Source organism: Geotrypetes seraphini, chromosome 1 (assembly GCF_902459505.1).
Source record: "Geotrypetes seraphini chromosome 1, aGeoSer1.1, whole genome shotgun sequence".
NCBI classification, from domain to species: domain Eukaryota; kingdom Metazoa; phylum Chordata; class Amphibia; order Gymnophiona; family Dermophiidae; genus Geotrypetes; species Geotrypetes seraphini.
Window position 1 is genome coordinate 284,560,136 of NC_047084.1, and position 24,156 is coordinate 284,584,291.

General features: G+C 42.7%; 1 protein-coding gene across 2 annotated transcripts in view; it reads right to left on the reverse strand.

The window, feature by feature from the left end:
* Window positions 1-24,156, reverse strand: part of DDRGK1 (DDRGK domain containing 1) — a 140,390-nt gene that overhangs the window by 84,857 nt on the left and 31,377 nt on the right. For both annotated transcript variants that reach the window (XM_033953093.1, XM_033953084.1), the window contains exons 3-4: window positions 10,855-10,961; window positions 1,816-1,917 (exon numbers count right to left, since the gene is read on the reverse strand). In XM_033953093.1, the coding sequence (XP_033808984.1) occupies window positions 1,816-1,917; window positions 10,855-10,961 (209 nt within the window). The remainder of the gene's footprint in view (window positions 1-1,815; window positions 1,918-10,854; window positions 10,962-24,156) is intronic.

Genomic DNA, 24,156 nt, shown 5'->3' on the forward strand with positions numbered 1-24,156 from the left:
TCATTTGTCATTCCAATTTTCAGATATTTTATAAATATGTTAAATAGCACCTGTCCCAGTACAGATCCATGTGGTATTCCATTATTCACTCTCCTCCATTGAGAAAAATGGCCATTTAACCCTACCCTCTATTTTCTGTCCAATAACCAATTTCTAATCCACAATAGAACATTGCCTCCTATCCTATGACTCTCTAATTTTCTCAGGAGTCTCTCACTAGTTAACGAAGAACTTGTCATAGTAGGTGGTGGAAGCAATGTGGACTTTGGAGTTTCAAATCCTTTGTGCTCTGGGGAGCGGAGGTGACAGAAGCTCGCTGCTCATAAAATCACCTTGTAGTTGCGATAATGAACCTGGAAGTTTCCCTTGGTATTTTCTGCACTACAATGTTTGCTTTTGGCACAGAGAATTTCTATATTAAGACCTGCAGTATAGTGGAATTTAGCCTCCTTTCCTTAAACATTTCTTCTTGGATATTGTTTTCTATTGTACCATGTGCCCTGTCCTTTTAAAATTTACTTCTAGCAATGGAATAGCCCACTGTAACCACTCTTATCTCTCTTGATTTATGCTTCCTTGAAGCTGGGGAGATAACCAAAGATGAATGCAGTGCTTCCATTTTGTAAACTCTGAGGTGCCAAGTTGTAGGTGACATCCAAGTATGGTAGGAACAATCTGAGACACTATGGTCCAGTCCCAGACATTTATAGCAGGTGGCATATTTCCAACTGGTAGGCATCTTCAAGTCATAAGGACATCTTTCAAATTCCCTGACAGCCACAGTAAATACAATTTTTGAAAGAAGCATGATCATAGATTTTTTTAAGAAGGTATAGAGGGGACTGGGAAGGAGGGAGAAAGAATTGTTCCAGTCTTCCTCCTTGATAAAGATGTCAGTCTGAGGGACAGAACAGGCTCCTCTGTAGAGGAAGAAAGAAGGACAAACCATCTTATTGTTCATGTGTCTTTACAGAGCTTATTGCGACATTAAAAGTGGATTCAGAGCACGGTATACTTTTCAGCTAGCTACTGACTTACAGAGAATCAATTTATAAAAGTTAAGATTCAGTATCAACTAATATAGCATGACAAATGATAAGGGCACAAATAGTAACAGCTTTATAAAAGTTGTTATTATAAAACAAAGCCAAGGCACCACTAAAGTAAATATTTTAGACTACCTAGATTCTTCTTCAGAAAGTTTTACTTCTTAAAACTAGTGCAGCTAATAACACCCCTTAAGTCAAATCAGGTTTTGTCATTTGAAATCATGTCAACTTTTTCACATCATGATCAAAGGTCTACCACAGAGGATTGCCAAATAAAATCACTGAGAAAACATAGTACTACATGTTAGATCACAGCCAACGGACCTAACAGTAAGAGTTTTGCGACCCCCCTCTACCCCCTCATTTTTCAAAAAATGTATGACTAATTACCAGTTCTTTCAACATTAGTAACTGTATTTTTCCATCATTAAACCAAGGCAGAACCCAGGACTAAATATACAAAACCACAAGAACCTCTTCTGAATTTGAAGTGGCACTGATGAGCAGCCCTATGAATAAGGAATTATAAGCCACACAGATTCCCTGTTGAAATGGGCATGATATATAGATTTGCAGTGCTCGTGGCACAGTGTGATAAATATGCCTCCGATACAGCCTCTGCCAGTTCATTAGGAAAGTATGCTAGGCAGCTTTGTTCTCTCCTATTGGTCCGCAAGGCATACTTGTAGCAGGGACAAAAGGTGCATGCACTTGAAAGCTTCCAAATCTTAGAGCTGCCCCTTTATCCAGGGAACAAAAGCCCTACCTGTCTTTCCTCTTCAAGGCGCAATCGCTCGTCTTCTTTGCGTCTTTCCTCCTCTCTTTTTTGCTCCAGTTTCTTGCGTTCTTCACGCTCTGCTTCTTCAGCCTGTTAAGCAACAGAAAAGGAAAATTACTACCACCTTGGCTCAAGTCTCCACAACTAAAATAGCAAGACATTTGGAAGAGGTGGTCTACATAAGCCCTGCTTCCACTAATACAATCTCATGCATGCTCTACTCCTGGTGGGATTCTGCACAAAAAAATTCAAATTCTGCACACAAAATTTACAAATTCTGCAAGTTTATTCGACAGTATTTAAACAATATTTTTTTGCTAATTATCATCCAGAATTTCAGTACAATTCAGTATGTTCATTAAATTATACTAGAGAAAACAGAGCCTTCACATTTTTATTACTTAATGACATTTTTCTAGCAGAAGGTTTCAAATTGAACAATGAAAACTTCTCTCTCTATCATTCTCTGGAGCAAAATCTCTCACCCCTGCGCGCCCCCCCCCCCCCAGCCAGCATCTCTCTCACCCCTGCACCCCCAAGCCAGCATCTCTCTTACCCTTGTGCCCACCCAGCCAACATCTCTCTAACCCCTGTTCCCTCCCTAGTCAGCATCTTTCACTCTCTCCCCATTGTCCCCATTCCAGCAATTTAGCTCAATGCCAATGCCAGTTAATAGCAACCTGCTGTTGGTTCTGCAGGCTTCCCTCTACCGTAAGGTCCCGCCGAAGAAAGAGGAAGTGACATCATTGATGGCAGGATTGTTGTAGAGGGAAGCCTGCACGGCCCACACAGGCTGGCCGAAGATGTTTTCAGCAGCGATTCGGGCCGCAGCGAGAGAGTGCCAGAAAGGACCACAAAATCTGCACAAATCAGAGGTAATTATGCAGGGGAATTCTGGACAAATTCTGCATTGCACAGTAGCACAGAATTCTGCCAGGAGTAATACTCATCAGGGATATACTGACCTGTTTGCACCCTCAAGGGCTGAATTTGAACACTAAAGGACTGGTCTAGTGACAGTGCTGAGCACAGATCATGCAGATGATCTGGTTTTAATCTCAGCTCATATCTTCTACCTCCAGGCATGTGGGGCAAATGCTCATAGCCCATAAAAGCTGTGATCTTACCTATTTTTTCTAGCAGGGGCCATGAGGATAACCCCCCTCCAAAAAAAAAACCTTCAGTGTGAGTGCAAAGATTATTACTTGATAAAACACTGGGCTGGAGAGGGAGTCCTTCAATGACATCTGTCTTGAGGGGTTCCCCTTCTGATGAAGTCTACTTCACCCCCCCCCCAAACATGTTGTTTCCATTAGCACATCTCTCTTTAACACATTCACCATTCCTGTTCCCCAGCACATAATCTTCCAATTCTGTTCACATTCCCATCCATTTTACATAAGTCAGTCTTCACCAACCAGTCTCCACACCAACTCCTTCAAGCTGCATCTGCTCCCAGTTTCTTAATCCTCCTTTATTTGCTGCATAGGTTTGTTGGCAGTGCTACCTCTCAACAGCTATTTAGCTTTCTTCTGGCTCTGACAAGTTTGAGTGGCTCAGTGTCCAACCTACCATGCTGCTCTACAGTGACATGCAGCAACATTTACAATAGGGTTTTCAGTAAATGTGCCAAAAAACAAGAGGGGCTCAATAGTACCAACACAGCACCTCCCATCTCTACAAAAACAACAAGAGGGGCTTGGAAGCCCCAACATCATATCTTTCACTGCAGCAAGAACACCATGGGTCTTGTTAGGCTCATTCTAACACCTGCCACTTCAAAGATAAACAAAAGAGATCTGGTGACCAATATTAACACTTCCCACTCCAGTGAAAATTAAGAGGATCTTGACGATTCTAACATAACAGTTTCAACCTTCAATGGAGTCAGTGGGACTCAGTGACCACCCATCCCAGAAAACCACCACCTGTACTTCATCAAAATCCTCTTTCCCACTGTAAACTATACCCAACAGCTTCTTCCTTTCCCTTTCTCTTACCCCTTGCACTTTTATCTTCAAGCCCTTCACCCACAATCTCCTTCCCTTATCCTGCTGTTCATTTACCTCTTCTCTCATGCCCACTACCTTTTCTCCCTCTCTTCCTATCCTGACCCCCCTTCCAACTTTCCTCTCTGTCCTATTCCACCACTCTTGCCTTCTTATGCACTGAACTTTCCTCTCTGCCCACCACCCCTCTTCCACTTTTACTCCACTTTTACTCCACACTCCCCTCTATCTTTCCATCTTTCCCTGACTCTGACCATATTTATCTTCTTTTTGCTAATCTATACTCTCCCTATGTAACTCCCAACCCTTCTCCCTCTGTAACCCGCCTTCCTTTGTTTCCTTATTCCTTCTATCTTAACATTCAAAAATCCAACCCCATTACATATTTCCCTCTGAGCCACACTGCTCCCATACCTTCTCTCCTTCCCTAAATTCCTCAACCATTGCCTGTCACCTGACCAGGCCAAAAAGTAACAGAAAATGTGTGTTTTATTGAGTTGAAGTTTGTTTTTATTGTAATCTGCTTTGGGATTAAAGTGGACTGTAAATGATTAAAAATAAATACAAGAGTCTCACTCAAAACCTATGCAGTCTACCACGTCAGCACAAATTCTAACGCAAGGACCCTACCTACAAAAAGGTATTGCAGTGGGTCCTATAATATCAATACATCTATCAGGAAAACGGAATAAGCCACTAGTAGCTAAGTGGTTAGAGCACTAGGCTCACAACCAGCCAAGCTCAGTTCAAATCCCGCCTCTGCTCCTTATGACCTTGGGCAAGTCACTTAATTCCCCACTGCGTCAGGTGGAAACAAACTGTAAGTCATCTAGAGACAGGGAAATGCATATTGCACCTGAATGTAACTTGCCTTAAGTTACTACCGAAAAAAGATGCAAATTATATGCAAATTAATAACAACAGAAAATTCATGCTAACAGAATACCTGGCCTCAGACACATACACAGAACACAGATAAATACAAATTAAATGGCCATAAACTGTACACCGCTCAGACATTTATGCACGGTTTATCAAGGCTAAAATAATTTGAAACTAGAAATAGAAATGTGTAGGAAGAAATTAAACTAAAACTCCAAGAAGCTTTTATCCCTGTATTGTGCTAAATATAATGATAGCAGATGTCAGGAATGTGTTAGGGGAAAGAAAAGGTGACCAGTTCACGTTTAGCATCTCCCTCCTCTGTCTCTATCTATGTTCCTGTCTTATCTTCCTTCTGTGTCCAAGTCTCTCCGAATATGATCAGTATCCCTCTGTCTATATTTCTTTCCTTAGGTCAAGAATCACTGCTCTCTCCAAAACCCTTCTTCTATATCTAACATCACTCTTCTATCCCATATCCTTCTCCCTGTAACAATAACTCTGCAAGATCATATTTCAATTCTGTCAGTACTCTGGGATGTATACCATGTGGTCCAGTCAATTTGCTATTGTTCAATTTGTCAAATTGACCCATTACATCTTCCAGTGTTACAGAGATTTGTTTGAGTTTTTCTGGTTCATCAGAACTTAATACTATTTCTGGCACCGGTAACTCCCCCACATCTTTCTTGGTGAAGACCAAAGCAAATAATTAATTTAATATCTCTGCTATGGCCTTGTCTTCCCCGAGAGCCTCCTTTTACCCTTCAGTCTTCTAGCAGTCCAACTGATTCTCTTCCCAGCTTCTTGCTTTTAATATACCTAAAAAATATTTTATTGTGTATTTTTGCTTCCAGCACAATTTTCTTTTCAAGATCTCTCTCTGCCTTCCTTAAAGCACCTTCCTTGTGCTGTTTACAATTATTTTCAGTGGGATCCTTCTTCCACTTTCTGAAGGATTCTCTTTTAACTCTAATAGCTTCCTTAACTTTTAAATCACACTGGATGCCATTTGGTCTTCCTTCCTCCTTTTTTTAAAACATGGAATATATCTAGTCTTGGCTTCCGGGATGGTATTTTTGAATAACATCCACACCTGATGTAAATTTTTTACTTTTGCAGCTGCTCCTCCAAGTTTCTTTTTTACCATTCTCCTCACATTATCATAGAGATTCATTTTCTAAGCACTTAAGACACACAGGGCAGATTCTGTATAGGATGCCGGTCTCAGCAGCTGCCTAAGAAGTGGCTGAGAATCGCACACCAGCGTCCTATACAAAATCGCGCCTAACCCTGCCTAACCACCCCAATTCTCTAAATGATGCCCATGTCACAGGCACTAGTTAGATAATCACCTAGTGATCTCTTGACATCAGCTGATCATGGCACGGTACTACCCCTGCCGTGATCAGCTGAGTGGCCATCTCAGGGAACCTTTCTCCCATGAAGTCCTCCGGCAGGAGAGATACCCCTGAACCCCTACTAAGCATCTGGGCAGGAGGGGTGCCCACTTCCTCCTGCCCCAAAACCCATGCCCCCCAATTGAAGACCGGCAGGAGGTATGCCCACTCCCCCTGAACCCCTATGAACAAGAAACCACCCCCAATACCCCCCAAGGCTGCAGGCTCCACACCCCTAACTCTACCCCCCTAACTCTACCTTGTATTTGAAAGTCCGACTGAGAGAGGCTCACACCCTCTGGCTGTCTGGCCTGGCACTTCACAATGGTGGGCCTACCCCTTCCCATTCTGGGATGCACTGGGGAGGAGCCCAAGGCTCTGATTGGCTCAGATGCCTAAGGCCCGTCCCATAGGCACCTGGGCCAACTGGTCTTAGGCCACTTCCACTGCAACCCAGGATGCACCAGGAAGGAGGCCTAAGACTCCAGTTGGCCCAGGTGCTTAAGGCCCCTTCTATGGGAGGGCCTTAGGCATCTGAGTCAAACAGAGCCTTAGGCCCCACCACAGTGCATCCCAGAATGCACCAGGAAGGGGAAGGCCCACCAGTAGACCACAAAATCATGCTACTATGCCTAGATGCAATGGGGCTCTCGGGAAAGGTAAAGAAATGGTTCCAAGAATTCCTAACTAACAGATCCTACCGTGTAGCCAGCAATGGAAATTACTCCATTACATCGCATCCTTAGGTCATCTACTACAAAAATTAAACTTAAAGCATTACATATACGCAGACGATATATCCATCTTAATCCCCTTAAAAGACATAACACATGAAATTATAGATAACCTCTCTCACACAATGATAGAAATCGAAAAATGGACAACCAACTTCAAACTGAAACTAAACACAGAAAAGACAAAAGTCTTCTTGGCAAGCCCAAAGAACAAAATAACCAGAGCATCGCTAAAATTAAACAACCACGAATACCCAATCTCCAAAACCATAAAAATACTGGGTATCACACTAGATACACATTTAACCATGACTGACCACACAAACTTACTAGTGAAGAAATGCTTTTATACGCTGTGGAAACTAAGGACCATTAAAAAATACTTTGACACGACATCCTTTAGATTACTGGTGCAGTCTCTGATCCTATCTATCCTGGACTACTGCAACATTGTTTACCTAGGTATCCCAAAAAAACAGTACAAAAATTAAGAATAGTGCAAAACACTGCAGTTCGCATGATCTTAGGACTGAAGAAAAACGACCATATTAGCCCTTACTACAAAAAATTGCACTTGTTGCCAATGGAGGCGTGAATACTGTTCAAGTTTGCATGTATCTGTTTCAAACAGATCTGGGGACAAGCATCTTCCTACCTACTACCACACTTCACACTACACAACCCCATACGAACAACCAGAAACCGAAACATCTTTACATACCCAAAGATCACAGGCCTCAAATACAAATCCTTTTTGGACAGAACCTTCATGTTCCAAGCAAGCAGACAGCAATCCTGGCTGGGAAACTACATAAATAGAGCCAGGCAGACCTACGGCACATTCTGAAAATCAATTAAAACCGTTCTATTTGACAAATTCATCTCCTAAACAGATGCCCTTCACCCACTATGATATTTCCCCTTTGCCAACCCCGATGTAATTTCTTACGTAATTCCCATTTCTTATTTAACATTTCACTTCTTGCATTCTGTAATTCGCTGATTCTTGCATTCTGTAATTCGCTGATTGTCCAGTCTTCTTTCAATGTGAACCGCCTAGAAGTCTTTCGACTATGGCAGTATAGAAAAATAAAGTTATTATTATTATTATTTTGGAGTGGCGGGCCTGACAGCCAGAGGATGTGAGCCTCTCTATGGCCAGACGTTCAAATACAAAGTACAAGGGGGGAGTTGGAGGGGCCTACAGCCTTGGAGGATGTCAGGGAGGGGTTTGTTCACAGGGTATAAGGAATTCCAGGGAGGTGGCAGCAGGATAGAGTGGACATCCCTCCTGCCCAGATGCTTCAACAGGAGGTGGGGGCCAGGAGGAAATGGGCACCCCCCTACCTGGATGCTTCGGGGGGGGGAGGGTTCGGCGGCAGGAGGGAGCAAGTATTCCTCCTACCAGGGGACTTGTAAGGGGGGTTTCCCTGCTGCAGCCACTCAGCTGATCGCAGTAGGGAAATTTCCTTGCCATGATCAGCTTGTAGCTGTATCTATTTGGCCCTAGGAAGTAGCCTAGAGCCGCTTAAGTTCACCCAAGGCCACTTCTGGGTGAAACCATACCCATGTCCAGCCTTGGGGGGTGCTTAAATGTCTTCTCTAATTTCTGATAACATTTCATCATCTGTCTGTTTATCTAGGTCAGGTTGATGGTAGTACACTCCTATCACTGTCCTTAAATACAGAGCAGGCTGATTTTAAAGATTGCAAATTATCCATGCCAACTATTGAGTAAATTGTGAATAGATATGACAAACATTGTTTTAAATGTCTGTATGCAAATGCCAGAAGCCTAAGAAACAAGATGAGAGTTAGAATATATTGCACTAAATAAAAAGATAGATATGGTGGGCATCTGTGAGACCTGGTGGAAGCAAGATAACCAATGGTATACTGTTGTACCAGGGTACAAACTATATTGCAGTGATAGGGTGGATCGAATGTTTAGGAGGGCCTTGAATCAAATGTACTGAAAATTCTACAGGAGCCAAAACACACCTTGGAATCCCTATGGGTAGAAATTTATTGTGTAAAGGGAAAGAGGACAGTGATAGGAGTGTACTACCATCGACCTGACCTGGATAAACAGACAGATGATGAATGTTATCAGAAATTAGAGAGGCTAACAAATTTGGTAACACAATAATGTGTGATTTCAACTACCTTGATATTGACTGGGTAAATGTAACATCAGGCATGCTAGGAAGATAAAGTTCCTTGATGAAATCAAGGACTGAACATAAGAATTGCCGCCGTTGGATCAGACCCGTGGTCCATCATGCCTAGCAGTCCGCTCACGCGTCAGCCCTCTGGTCAAAGACCAGCGCCCTAACTGCAGCTGGTTTAAGAAATGACAAGAGAGGAAGCAATTCTTGACCTAGTTCTTAGTGAAGCGCAAGAATTGTTATGGAGGTAATGGTGCTGGGGTCGCTTGCTAATAGTGATCATAACATGATCAGATTTGATATAATCCCTGAAATAAGTTCAACAGGAAATCCAATACAATAGCATATAACTTTAAAAAAGAGACTATGGGGCTCATTTTCAAAGCACTTAGACACAAATACCTTATTTTTCTATGGTACTATGTGGGGCAAATCCTATAAACGGCGTCCTGATAGTAGGTGGCGGTAGGCATCCTATCGCTGTCTAACCAGCCAATCGGGATGCACTTTTTCTTTAAAAAATAAAATAAACCCCGAGGGAGGCATCTACACAGTAGGTGTCTGTCATGATTAAGGGAGATGCGTCGGGACACTTAAGTGCTCCCCAAGGCTGGACGTGGGTATGGTTTCACCCAGAAGTGGCCTTGGGTGAACTTAAGCGGCTCTAGGCATCTTCCTAGGGCCAAATAGATATGGCCACAAGCTGATCACGGCAAGAAAATTTCCCTGCCGCGATCAGCTGAGTGGCTGCAGCAGGGAACCCCCCTTACAAGTCCCCTGGTAGGAGGAATACCTGCTCCCTCCTGCCGCCGAATCCCCCCCCCCTGAAGCATCCAGGTAGGGGGGATGCCCATTCCCTCCTGGCCCACACCTCCTGTTGAAGCATCTGGGCAAGAGGGATGTCCACTCTCTCCTGCTGCCACCCCCCTGGAATTCCTAAAAAAAGTGTGCCAAAAAAGCAACACTCAGTGCAAAAAACTGGATAGCCCCCATCTTGCTGCTGGACTGCTGCCTGCATCTTAACATTGGTGATTTCATTGTTAAGTTGCTAAGGGAGTTGAAATATGTGCACTAAAGTCCCCTAAGATTGCTGGTTATATTTAGGCTATGGTAGCATCCAGCATCCTCTTTGTGACCCTGTCCCTATGCTCTGCCGGTTTGGCTTTGTACACCACTTTGAAGAGCTAGTTTTAGCTGGGGAAGTGGTTAAGAAGAATTAGTCAATAAAATGATTTTGATTTTTGCAAATTTCAAAACTCTTCACCAGTTTGGATCTCTGCTTCCATTTCTGACTTTGGAGTTGCTGATGGAAGCAACTGACTGGTGTTTTCTGCTGCTGGTGGACAGCATTAGTAGTTGTGGCTCTTTTTCTTTCTTTCTCTTTCCTGCAGAAAGAATACCGCAGTTTCCCTGTTCACTCCAATTTATGCCCTGAAAACAGCCAACAACTTGCCAAATAGCCAGAGACAAGTCACTGAGCCTGAAAACATTGGCTCAAGTTAGAGAATATTGATCATGTCAAATTATGTAGATAGCATTAGTCTAATATTGATTTTCTCATGTTGCTTCATGTCATTTTTATCCCAAAACAACTAAATTCTGGGGTTTATCCTGTGCTATAAATAGCACATATTCTTTGGAAAATAATGCACCCTTTTATAATATTGCCCCGAAACAAAAAAAAAAAACAAAAACACACCCCAAAAAACAACCCTATAAAACAAAAATTCCTAACACGGAAAACTAAACAAAATGAAACTTTTTGGGCCGTACCATCCTAATTGTCTAGCACATGTACAGTTATTTATTTAAACCTCTGAAATGAAGCACTTACCTCTCTCTGTGCTTTCCTTGCTTGTTTCTCTTCTAGTTTCTTCTGTTTCTTTGCTCCAATTTTCCCAGACATCTGCGCTTCAGGTGCCTCATCCCTTTCTTCCACATCTGCAAAATTTTGAAAAAGAATTAAAAGAGATGTCTATAGTCTGAGATACTTAATTTTACTTTATAGCACCTTCATTAGTGTTGAGAATTGCTAACATATTATGTCACAGACACCATACATTCAAGGGCACCAAGCAAAGATAACATGGTTTAAGATGGATACACGTGAGACCGCTGAAGCAAGATGAGATAACAAGTAAATAAGATAAACCATTTTTAAGTTTTCCCCACCGTGGCCCATTTTTGTTTCAGTGCAAGGTCCATTTTTAACAATTCTTAGCATAATGTTTGTTTTTTTGGCCACCGCTGTACACTGGACAGAAGATTTCAGAGTAGGGTCTACAATTACACTTAACCTTTTTCTGTCCCGGATGACCGGACATTCCAAAAATGACATAGACAGTGGATAAACAGTCTGTATGGACTAATAAAGAGCCAGGAACACAAAATATTTGAATTTACAAACTTATGACTTATTTACATTATGTTTACAATAGCCGTAAATGATAACAGTGAATACAAAACTTTGCTAAAATAATTACGATTGGAACCAGAGTAACGTAAAATTTATTACGATAGGAAAAGGTTAAATTTTTTTCTTGGGTGCTGACTCTTAGGGATCCTAGTATCAGGTGACTATGATTTGGAATTTTCTTCCCAATGAGCATCACTTTGCATTTCTCTACATTAAATTTGGATGCCCAGTCTACCAATTTCCTAAGTTTGTCCTGCAATCCAACAACAAGTTAACCTACCTCTTTGGGGTCTCTACATCAGTGTTTCGCAACTTCTTCAAGCCAAATACCCCTTAAGTCAAACAAATATGAACCTAGTATCCCCGCCTGAGCTCCGCCCCTGACCCCACCCCCATAATAATAGTACTAATTGTAATGCAATTTCTTCCATTCATTTTTCATATAGACACAATATAATTTTATTAATACATAATGGTAACCACAAAATTTAAAAAAAACCCACAAAGCACACTATGCAGAGAAAATGTTAATTATCATTTATAATCATTTTTTTCAAAGAGGTCAAGGAAGATGACTTTAAAATATGCAATGTCACCTCAGTAACAACTACAGAAAAATAGACAAATATAGTACAAAATATAGACAGCAGATATACTGTAAATTCTTAAAACTGACATTTTTCAATCACTAAATTGAAAATAAAATCATTTTTCCTACCTTTGTTGTCTGGTGATTTCATGAGTCTCTGGTTGCACTTCCTTCTGAGTGTGCATCCAATACTTCTTTCTGCATGCTTCCTCTCCTCCAGACCTCATTCCTCCCCCAACCAACATCTCTCTCTCACTCTCTCTCCCTCCATGCGTCCAAATTTTTACTCTCTGCCCTTTCACCATGAGTGTGACATTTCTCCTTCCCTCCTTTCTACCCTCCCCATCCATCTCTTCCTCTCTCTATGAGTCCAACACTTTCTGCCTCCTGCACGCTTTCTCTCTTTCTCCTTGTCCCTTCCATCAAGTGACAACTCTCCTTTCCACCCCCCAGTCCATCTGTCCCCAACCCTACTCACATGTTCTCTTCCCATGCCCCATTTCTCCCTCTCTCATCACTCACTCATCCTGCAACAATTTTTCTTTCTTCCTTCCCTCCCCCAATCCCATTCACAACTAATATGCTCTCTCCCCATGCACCATCTCACCCTCCCCTCCAGTGTGCAGCACCTTTCCTTTCCTTTCTCCTTCAAGTCCAGTCGCACCTTTCACTTCCTCTCCCTTCTGCAGGTCCAGCAGCATTTCTTCTCCCTTCCCTTTGTCCAACAGCACCTCTCCCTCTCCCCATGTCCAGCAGTACCTCTTCTCCCTGTCCAGCAGTACCTCTCCTCTCCCTAGCGTGATTTTAACTTCCCCACACAGCTGCCACTAGTGTTAGTTTAGCTATGGTTCCATCAGGCAGTCTCAGGGCCTTTGCTCGGATGGCCCGCCTCCAATGATGCAACTTCCTCTTTTGTCAGGACACTCCCAAATAGCTGCTTTTCAGTTCAGTACTAATCAGTTAAGTGCTGTAGGACTGGACAGGACTTATTTCTAGCTGGTTAAAGCATACCCCAATAATTTTAGAAATGCTTTAACTATAATTTTATTCTGCTCACTTTTATAAACTAAGGCATGTATGTTTAGTAGAAAAGTTAGGTCATGGATTGGATTAGTGTGTAGGATGTGACAAAGCAGTTATCAACTGTTTTCACCCAGGGTTCCATTTGCTGAACATCCATCATTGGTTGCTCTGCTATCAAAAATCTTGACCTAGACAATCAGTTTAATTGGTCTTTTTCTAGTGCATTATGCTGTTGACTCTTAACATTTCTTTATGTATTTTTTTTAAACTTGTCTTCAGATTGTCACCTAAATTCATCATAGCACCTCCCTCTTGGCCACATTATTTTATCGAAGCTCAGATTTAGTAATAGATACTGCCAAATAAGTTCTACTTGGTGCACTAAAGACTGTCACCAGATTAAATGGGCATCCTAGGGAGTTTTGGTAGAGGCAGGAGTCCATTTCTCCTGTTGCAGCAGCAGCCAGCAATTTTGTGTGGAAGAAGAAGAGCCCTTTTCTGATGACATGACCACCTGGGCAAGAAAGGCAGACCTCAATGAACCAGCTCCTTTTCCAAGGACTGCCACACTGGAACTGAACAGGAATTTATTTCCACTGCAGCTGCCCTGAGTGGCCATCTATCTCATGGGAAATTTATGTTTGTCCATTGTTTGTATCATATGTTTAGTGACTAAAGGGCGACCAGGATATGTATGTAGCCAATGTGTAAACCGCATAATTTTACGCAGTATATAAATGGTTAAATAAATAAATCTACGTCTGATGCCTTATACCCTATCTCTACTTATAATCTTCCTTGCTTTTATCAGTTCCTTACTAAGATCAACTAGCAGCCAGAAAAGATTGAGAGCCAATGATGAAACAAGGGTGTCATGGGTCTTCTTTCCTGCTGGCATTAAAAAAAAATCACTGACCTGCAAGGTGAAATTTTCTGAGTGGCATGCTCTTTCCAGCAGAGGTGGTGATCCGTCAAAGCAGGTACACTATCTCATAAATCAATGTATTAGCAAGATATTGCATCACAATACTTGCATGCATGTTTTGTCTTGATTTCTGCAATATGATACTGGTAAAAACTGTTCTCTGATGATCCGTGCAGTTTAGCTCAATTCAAAACTCCAAGCCTCTGCTCTTTAATAAACCACAGCTTTCATTTTGCCAGCCGCTGATTTACGGCATGATTAGGATACTAGTCACAAAGTCACAATGGTGGTTAATCAGTTACTATTCTACAGCCACCCACCATTTTCCACAAGGCAAGTTTAAATATGAGCAACTGGGTGACAAATCGGTACAGTCATCCTTGCAAACCTATTTGTTCACAAAATCTTTCATCAGTTATCCCTTTCAAAATTTCAGCAAAATCTGTCAATCTAATAGGCCTATAGCATTGCCGTATGTAAAGGGCATAGTCCCCTTTTAGGAAGCTATTTTAAGCTCTTGTGATTCCAAATAAAGGCATTACATTATAAACCATACACTGTCTGGGTGTCTGCCCTGTCTGTTGCACTCAAGTTGCCACTTGGGGCAATTTCATTTTTTGCTTAAATTCATTTTAGGCAAAAAATTGAAGAAGCATGGTCTACCAAGCTGGAGCAACACCGACAGCCAAGGAAACTAACCAATCTGGCTGCATGCCCCATTTCAACTTCTTCCATTTCTTGCACTTGTATAATAAAGGGAACTAGTCCACCACCTCTATCCTCCAAACCCCTATACACCAATTTTTTGGCAGCAAGCAATGTGAATATGGAAAGAACTCAGAGAAACATAGCAATGATGGCAGATAAAGACCAAATGGTCTATGCAGTCTGCCCATCCACACTAATTGTGTAATTCTATAATCTGTCTCTTCCATGCTTCCTTGAAATCATATACACTAATCTCCACCACCTCTCCTTGGAGGCTTTTCCAGGTATCCACTACCCTTTCTGTATAGAAACATTTCCTTAAATTACTCCCAAGTCAGTCCACCCAAGATGGTCGAAGGTACATAACTGGAACAGAATGCCTTATGACTCTGTCTGTTTAACATTTTTATTTGTTTTCTGGTACTGATAATGGGCAAAAGAAAGGGGAAAAAAAGGTATTTTTCACCAAGAACACTACTAATGGCCAGATGATGCCGACACTGTTTGACGTGACTTCTTCATAAGAAGGCTCTGTATGTGTCCTTGCTGGTGCATTGGCACAAGGAGGGTCAATGCACTCTGAGGAGAGCATCTCGATTGGTTACAATCTGCTGCTATCAGTTCATTGGCTCCTGCAGGAAGGGCAGAGTGCATGATTACTCTGATGGATATGGCCATAGGAGAGAGGGCTAAGGCCCCTTGCATTTGCAAACATCAGGTCCAGCTATCCAGCCCAAGTGATTCTGGTCTGGGAGATGGTGTGGTTCAGATGGGCTTGTTATAAGGCTATGGCATATTCCAGGGCTAAGAAACCTTCTTTAGAACCAACTATGAAGTGTTGTATGGAGTCTTTGGAGATAATCCTTGCTACGATATGGCAAACTATAACCAAGAGGGAAACAACTGTGATTAGCAAGTTGGATCAGGAAGAGCAGTCTACTGGAAATGTGTTAATCAGTTGACTGGGATGGAGCCCTCTTTGGAAAACTGAAAAACTCAAGGTTTGGAGGAGAAAATTAAAGGGCTGCAAGAAGTACAAGACAAGATCATCCAAGACTTATCAATTGTCCTCATAAATTAGAGCACATAGAGAGAAAGGCTTTGTAATCTTACGATTTTTCTATTTCTCTAGAATAGCTATTATGCCTCCAAGAGAGTTATTTAAGTAGTATATGCTGAAAGTGTTGAAACTTTCTACTGATGCTTTTCCTCCAATAAAGTGTGTGCTATTTGCAATCTGTGGAACTTTGTTTCAATTGCAGGTTTGGATCCTGTTTCTTCTATCTTTAAAATGTCCCTGAAATTTTGGAAACTTCTGGATATAGTTGAGATTCTGGCTACTATCTTGGTATATCTTCAGGTTTGAGAGAGAAAAAAAATTTAGCTTTGAAATTGTTTTTCATGAATCTTGCATAATGTTTATAGGTCAAATATTTTAGTACTTTCTGGATATGTGCTGAAACCCAGGACAAGCCTAAATTCTCCCTGGCTCTTTATGCCTGTGCAGTATAGCATAATGCTAAAATTTTTAAAATGCTTTCCTTCAAAGTGTTTGGTTAAATTTCAAAATGTATTCTATATTTTCTTTAACCCAGAAAAGTATAAAGCTTTGAAAACAGATTTCCTTTATAGCTTGGTGGAGGTTCCCATGTTCTTGACTAAGAGGGTATTTTTTTTCAGAATTAGGATAATTATGTCTGGCCCTTAGGCTTTACTTTTGTTTCCTAGATTACCTTAGTGTGTTCTCTTTATGTTCTTCTGTTGGGCCTTATTATTTGGGAAGAAAGGATAGAATTTACATGTATTTTTCTTCTGTTCAATATTTTTCTTTTAATTTTTATTGTTGGTATAGTAGCCCTCTCTTGGATGATCTTGTCTTGTACTGATTTATGCACAACTTTATAACTTGTAAAACCTAAGGCCTCCTTTTACGAAACTATGAGCATTGGGAGCAGCGCGGCCATTCAGTGCAGCTTCCCGCGCTTGAAATTGCTATTGCAATTTCGTAAAACATGAAGTAAAATTTAGAAAATTTTTAAAAAATTGCTCCCGAGACTACCCCCTTACATCCTATGTCACTTGTTTCTGAGCCTTCTTCCCACTGAAAGAAGTTTGTCTCTTATGCATTTAAGCCTTTGAAAGCATATAAGAACATAAGAGTTGCCATACTGGAGCAGACTGAAGGTCCATCAAACACAGTATCCTGTTTCCAACAGTGACCAACCCAAGCCACTTCATATTTCTCCTAATAGACACCCTCTGGAGTGACCCCCATCTAGTTTATATCCTTTTGAAAGTGTGATTTTCAGAACTGTAGACCATATCCTAAAGGGGTAGTCTCATTAGAGGCTCATCCAGATGCAATATCACTTCCTTTTTTTTTTCATTTTGTTTTACAATTGCCAAATACAAGTAAAGAAAATAGAAATATGGAGGAAGTTTATAAAGATACAAATTATAAAGCAGTTCACATACTTCAAACAAATCCTAAACTAAATATTCCCTGTTGTCTCTTTTCCCATGTAAAAAGGATTCCTACTGAGCTGGATCAAAAAAAGATTAGAATTTTTCCCTAATACATTTCCAAGTTTATTTTGTATTTGATATACCACCAATTGGCACAGCCATCTGAACGATTCACAACTGATTCAGAATCTAATCAGGTTCTCAACGTATTTTCCCTATCTTTCCCGGGCAGGCTTACAACCTAACTATGGTACCTGGAGCAATGAAAGGTTAAGAGACTTTCCCACAAGGACTTTCCCACCCATCGCCCCCTAAAGCAGGAGTGGCAGCGCTGCTCTTGCTGGCCGGCCGCTGCCACACCTACTTTAGAGGGCGAGGGGGGAGGGTCAGTGGGAAGTGCTGCTGTCGGCTTCCCCCCCTTGCGTCCAGTTCCCCCCACCCAGTGTCCGGTTACCCCCTGGCGTCCGGTTCTCCCCCCCCTGGCCTGTGTTTCCACCCCCTGGTGTTCGGCTTCCCCCCTGGCCTCCCCACACAGTTTACCTGCGAGGAATGGCCTGCAGATAAGATTGCGATGCTAGCGATCTTTCTACTGCTTCGGAGCTTTTTCCTCCGCGATCCTGCCTCTGACGTCAGAGGAGGGGTGGGAACGTGGCAGAGGAAACAGTTCCGAAGCAATGGAAAGATCGCTAGCATCGCGATCTTATCTGCAGGTTGTTCCTCACAGGTAAATAGTGGGGGCAGGCCTGGGGGGAAGCCGGACATCAGGGGAGGCCAGGGGGAACACGCAGGCCTTCCGTGGGGGGTGGGGTATGAGCAGTCCTTCGGGGTGGGGGAGACAGGCAGGCAGGCAGGCCTTCAAGGGGGACAGGCCTTGAAAGGGGGGAGACAGGCCTTCAGGGGGAGGTGCAGGTTTCAAGGGAGACAGACCTTCAAGGGGAGGCAGGCAGGCAGGCCTTTGGGGGAGATGCAGGCCTTCAAGGGGGGAGGAGAGGCTTTCAAGGGGGGAGGACAGGCAGGCCTTCAGGGGTGGGATGCAGGCCTTTATGGGGGGAAAGCCTTCAAGGAGGAAGCAGGCCTTCAGGGATGGTGGCACATGCCTTCAGGGGGGACAGGCAGGGCTTTAGGGGTGGGGTGCAGGCCTTCAGGGGGAGGTGCAGGCCTTTGGGGGTGACAGACTTTCAGGGGAGGGGGGCCTGGTGTAGAAGTACAGGGAGGGAAGAAATAATGGGTCTGAAAATAAAGGAGAGGGAGAGAGATGATAGACAATGGGATTTAGGGAGGGAAGGAACAGAAAGGGAGAGAAGTTGGATACAAGGGATGGTGTGGAGGGGGGATAGAGATACTGGATAAGATGGTAGTTGGGAAGAGAAAGGAAGAGCTGGTGGACCCTGGGGTGGTGGGTAAGGAGGGAGAGATGCTGGATGAAAGGGTAGAAACATAGACATAGAAACATAGAGTATGACGGCAGAAAAGGGCTGACGGCCCAACAAGTCTGCCCACTCAAGAACCCTCCCTCCTTCGAGAATCCATCTTTTAAGCATTCCTCTGGAGCGACCCCAACTGTCTGTCCCATCATCCCTTGAAGTCGAGCGTGGTACTGGCCTCGACTACCTGACGTGGAAGACCATTCCATCGATCAATTACCCTTTCGGTGAAGAAATACTTCCTGGTGTCCCCATGAAATCTTCCCCCCCTGAGTTTTAGCGGATGCCCTCTTGTCACCGTGGAACCCGTAAGACAAAAAATTTCTTCCTCCACATCGATACGGCCCGTGATGTATTTGAATGTTTCTATCATGTCCCCCCTTTCCCTTAGCTCTTCGAGAGAATATAAGCGCAGCCTGCTCAAACGTAATTCATATGGGAGATTTTTTAGTCCTGAGACCATCCTAGTGGCCATTCGCTGAATCAACTCCATTCTCTTCACATCCTTTTGATAATGTGGCCTCCAAAACTGAACACAGTACTCCAGGTGAGGTCTCACCACTGATCTGTACAACAGCAGTATAACTTCAGGCTTACAACTGATAAAGCTCCTTCTGATGCAGCCCAGCATTTGTCTAGCTTTTGCTGTTGCTTTCTCCACCTGATTCACAGCTTTCATATCTTCTCGGATGATTACTCCCAAGTCCCATTCTGCTACAGTTCTGGTTAGGTTTTCACCATTCAGGGTGTATGTTCTGCTTGGATTTCTGCTACCAAGGTGCATAATCTTACATTTTTTGGCATTAAAATTCAGTTGCCAAGTACTGGACCATTGTTCTAGTAAAAGTAGGTCCTGTTCCATAGTGCCGGGCATGATTGCGCTATCAGATTCTGCTGTACTGCCCACAATGTTGTATAGTTTAGCGTCATTGGCGAATAATGTAATTTTACCTCGAAGTCCCTGAGGCAGATCCCTTACAAAGATATTGAATAGTATCGGGCCCAAGACCGAGCCCTGCGGCATTCCACTGGTCACTTCTGACGTTTTTGAGGGCATACCGTTTACCATTACCTTTTGAAGTCTACCGCTAAGCCAGTCTTCTACCCATGCAGTCAGTGTTTCTCCTAGGCCCATCGCGTTCATCTTGTTCAATAACCTACAGTGTGGGACACTATTAAAAGCCTTACTGAAGTCTAAATACATGATGTCCAGGGACTCTCCCTTATCCAGTTTCTTGTTACCCAGTCAAAGAAGTTTATCAGATTGAATTGACAAGACCTTCCCTTCGTAAAGCCATGCTGGTGGGGATCCCTTAGTCCTTCGTCATCCAGAATCGTGTCCAATCTATTTTGATCAACGTTTCCATAAGTTTACATACTATTGATGTGAGACTCACAAGCCTGTAATTTTCGGTCTCTGAACTGCATCCCTTTTTGTGGAGCGGGATAACGTTGGCAGTTTTCCAGTCCAAGGGAACTTTTCCCTTTGTTAGGGAAAGATTAAAAAGCTCAGCCAACGGTTCTGCCAGAACATCTCTCAATTCCCGAAGTACTCTGGGGTGTAGATGATCCGGACTCATGGCTTTGTTCACCTTTAGCTTTGATAGTTCGTGGTAGACATTGCTCGCCGTAATTGTAAAGTCCCGGAATGGGTCCTCCGAGCACCCTTTTGTCTGGGGCTGAGGTCCGGATCCTGGCGCTTCGCAGGTGAAGACTGAGCAGAAGTAGTTATTGAGTAGTTCTACTTTGTCCGCGTCTGAGTCAATGAAGTTGCCGTCAGGTTTCTTTAGGCGCACAATATCGCTTGAGAAAAGGTGGATCTGTGAATGGAGACGAAAAAAAGGAAAGATGCCAGACCTCCGGGGGTGGGAAGGGAAACGGAAGGGGTGGACAGAAATGGCAGATGGATGGTTAGCACGAAGAAGGAGATCCTGGCAAGCAAGACAACCAGAGACTGGGACCAACAAGATTTGAATATTGACCAGACAACAAAAGGTAGAAAAAAAATTTTATTTTCTGTTTTGTGATTACAATATGTCAGATTTGAAAAGTGTATCCTGCCAGAGCTGGTGTTAGACCGCAAACGTGAGCTAGGATTTAACAGAGAGAGGAAAAGTCCTTTTTGTTTCTTTATTTTGTTTACACCACAGCGCCAATGTGGTTAGGAGAAGCCAAAAGGGGTGAAAAAGCTATAAAATAAACCCACCAGAATGTTTGAAAAAACACCCAATTGGGCAAGAAAATCGAATCGAATCGAAAAACCAATTCAATAGGCTGAATCGAATTGAAATTTTTTTTCCTGAATCGGGCAGCACTAGTCTGGCATTATATGTACAAAAATGGCCACACAGACATCCCTGCAAAACAGAGGGGAAGCCTAGTGATCAATACAGTGAACCCAGATACAAGTCCCATCTTAATTCTATAAAAATGTTATTGTGAGCCCTTCAGGAACAGATAAAAACCTACTGTACCTCAAGGGACAACACTACAATAGCCAATATGCTTATAGGTGTCTTATAAATTCAGGTATAATAGGTATTTCTGTGTGCCAAGAGGACTCATATTTGTACAGAAATAAAAGCGTTACACTTGGGTCACAAATTGTTCAAACTCCAATGCACGGACCACTAGGCTACTCCTTATACTTGATTGCTGATCCATTAGTAATGGCCATAATATAGTAGACTCCAACATAACTGGTACACAACCAACTGACACGCTCAACTAACCGACAAAAAAAAAACAAAAAAAAGAATTGTTCTCCCTCCAGCCCTCAAAGTAGCAGCAGGTTGTGAACTGATGGCACCCTCCTCCCTCCAGCTCCTGAAGCAGCAGCCGCGGCAGCCGGTCTAGACCCAACAATCCCCCCCTCCCCTCCTCCAGCCTCTGAAGCAGCAGCAGCCAGTCAGCAGAGGCAGCACAGTAAACAGGCTGCTTGCGACAAGCCCTGGCAGGGCCTTTCCTCTGCCGCATCTCTTCTGACATGGCAGGGGAAAGGTACTGCCAGGGTTGGCAATAAGCAGCTTGTTTACAGTGCTGCCTCTGCTAACTGGCTGCCGCTGCTGCTTTGGGAGAGCCACAGGTAAGAGATACAGGCTCTACCTGTGTGGAGGGAGGGAGAGAAGAACCATAGGAGAAGAAGTGGACCAAAAGTGGGAGAGAGGGGGGAAGGAAGGGATATGGATGCTGGACCTGCAGAGTGAAGGGCAGGGGAGGGGAGATGGATGGATGCTGGACCCATAAGTGGTGGGGGGGAAAGAAAGTGACCCAGACCAGAAAGGAGGGTGGGAAGGGAGAAACAGATGCTGGACCTACAAGTGGGGATGGGGGGGATGATAGATAACAGGAAGAGAGAATGACTCAGACCAGAAAGGTGAGGTGAGAAGGGAGACAACCAGAAACTACATTTATCCGGCATCTACCAAAACCCAAAGTGCCGGATAACTGAGAGTCTACTGGTATCCAGTGTCACTTTTACTTCTTAGGGGGTTGGAGGGGGGTCAGTAATCACTGGGAGATTAAAGAGAGGCTCTGCTTTCATCTCTCCAGTAGTCAGCTGCTCGATTAGAGCACCTTTTTGTATCCTGGATATGCTTGAAACAGGTCTAGATAAAAACATCTTTCTTTTTTGCCTTGGACACTTCTTCCTGTTCCATTATAGCTGAAGGACATCTTAACTTTGGGTGTGCCCTAGTCCCTCTCAAAGCCCACCTCCAATACACCATCCCTTGTTATCTGGATGAACTGCAGCGTAAAACATCCAAATTCTGCCTTTCAAAAACTGCTATTTGAATGTTTTGGTTAGATGGGCTTTTTATGGCCATCTGCTTCAAAAATGACATGCACAAATTCAAATCTGAGAAATAAGTAAATGTGCTTAAAGTCCCTGGGGTAATTTTGAAAATCAAAATGTGTATAATGTACTTTAGAAAATTTGCTTGTACCCGCACAGAGAAAACTATAAATATATTATTTGTCTACCACGTTTAAAATTAACCCCCATAATAAATGCAACATTGTGGATTTAGTTAAAAAAAAAAAATAGCATAAGCCCATTTTTTAAAAGTTGAAAACCCTCTCAGTAAATTCCAGATGTTCTAGTTATCTTTTAAAATTGCTGCTTTACCAAGTCTGATGAACCATCTACAAAGCCAAAACATTTTTGCTGACTGAAGTGGCCAAACTAGAATCTAACACTGAAAAGAAGTTACTCCCCCATATCCACTACGTCACAGTTCTAAATACTGGAACCCATCTATCACTCTATTGCCTACGTATTCAGTTTTATGAGAACTCTTCATAGCTTTTTGCCATCAGCCAGCTCACTTTTTTTGATACATAGCCCGACTCAAAATTTCCTGTGGGGATTCAATGATAAAATGTGAATACAAGTAAGAGCAAGTCATAATAGGACATTCTTTCAAGTGAGTTAGCCTTTACATTTCACTTACAACAGCACTAAAATGCCTGAATCACCGATCAGTATTTCAATATGTCAAATTCAGAATTTTCACTCCGAGCTTCATATGTTCCAGCGCTAGGTCTGCTCTGATCTCTACTTATGACAAGTTATCAGAGTTCCCTATGCCTCAGTTTATCCAACTCTAAGTTAACAGTTCTTTTGCTTGAGTGGGTAACACTACTGTCAGGTCTCGCAGTGAGGATTTTTTTCTAAATAAATATTTAATAATTAGCCAGTTTCTAAAGATTTAGAAAGAATCCTCAAGCTGAAATAGCTAAGATGAATCTTTGAAGCAAATACACTAACCCCGCATGGCTTAAATGAAGAAAAGGAATGGTATCCATAGCAAATTAAATGATAGATAATCTTTACCAATTAACTTGACAAACTCGAGAAGCGAACTGTCTAAAGGTACCTTTAAGTAATGCAGGATCTCTGAAGTATGCTGTCCAGCTGTCAACTGACATCATGTTCAGGAGGAACTCTTTAAAAGACTGGAAAGTTGCTGCAGTCATTTTAATTTTTTAAGTTCAAGTATTTTTATTAAGTTTATAAAACAAATAAAGTGTACTAGAGAATGACACAGTGGCAGTTACCCGCGGCTAGCCACGTTTAGCCGCGGGTAACCCGCCGAAACGGGGAATAAAAAATAGTTACCTCTGCGGGGACGGGGACAAGGCCATTTACCGCCCCGTGGAGCGGTGAATGGACTTGTCTCCGCAGTGAGGCAATCAAGGATCGCGCGGTCCCCACTCGGCCATCTCCCTCCCTCCACCTCACCTTTGAATTGAAGAGCACTGTTCCTCAACCGCCGGTCCGCACAAGAAAAAAAAACAACCAAAAAACAAACCCTCTCCTTTTCCCCTGCTCTCAGTTGCAGCCGACAGGCAATCTTTCCTTTTTTTTTTTTTTTATTTATAATTTTATACAATATTCCCAAGCATAAACATCTTGTACAGAAAGATTGTATTAAGACAAATAAAAAGAAAGAAAATAAATTACAATACAGTATAGAAGATATTAAACATCTTAACATCTTCTCCTTATAAAAACAATCTCTAGTCCACAATTATTGGATCCAAGACTTCAATAGAGTGAGAAAAATTGCAAAGATCATAAT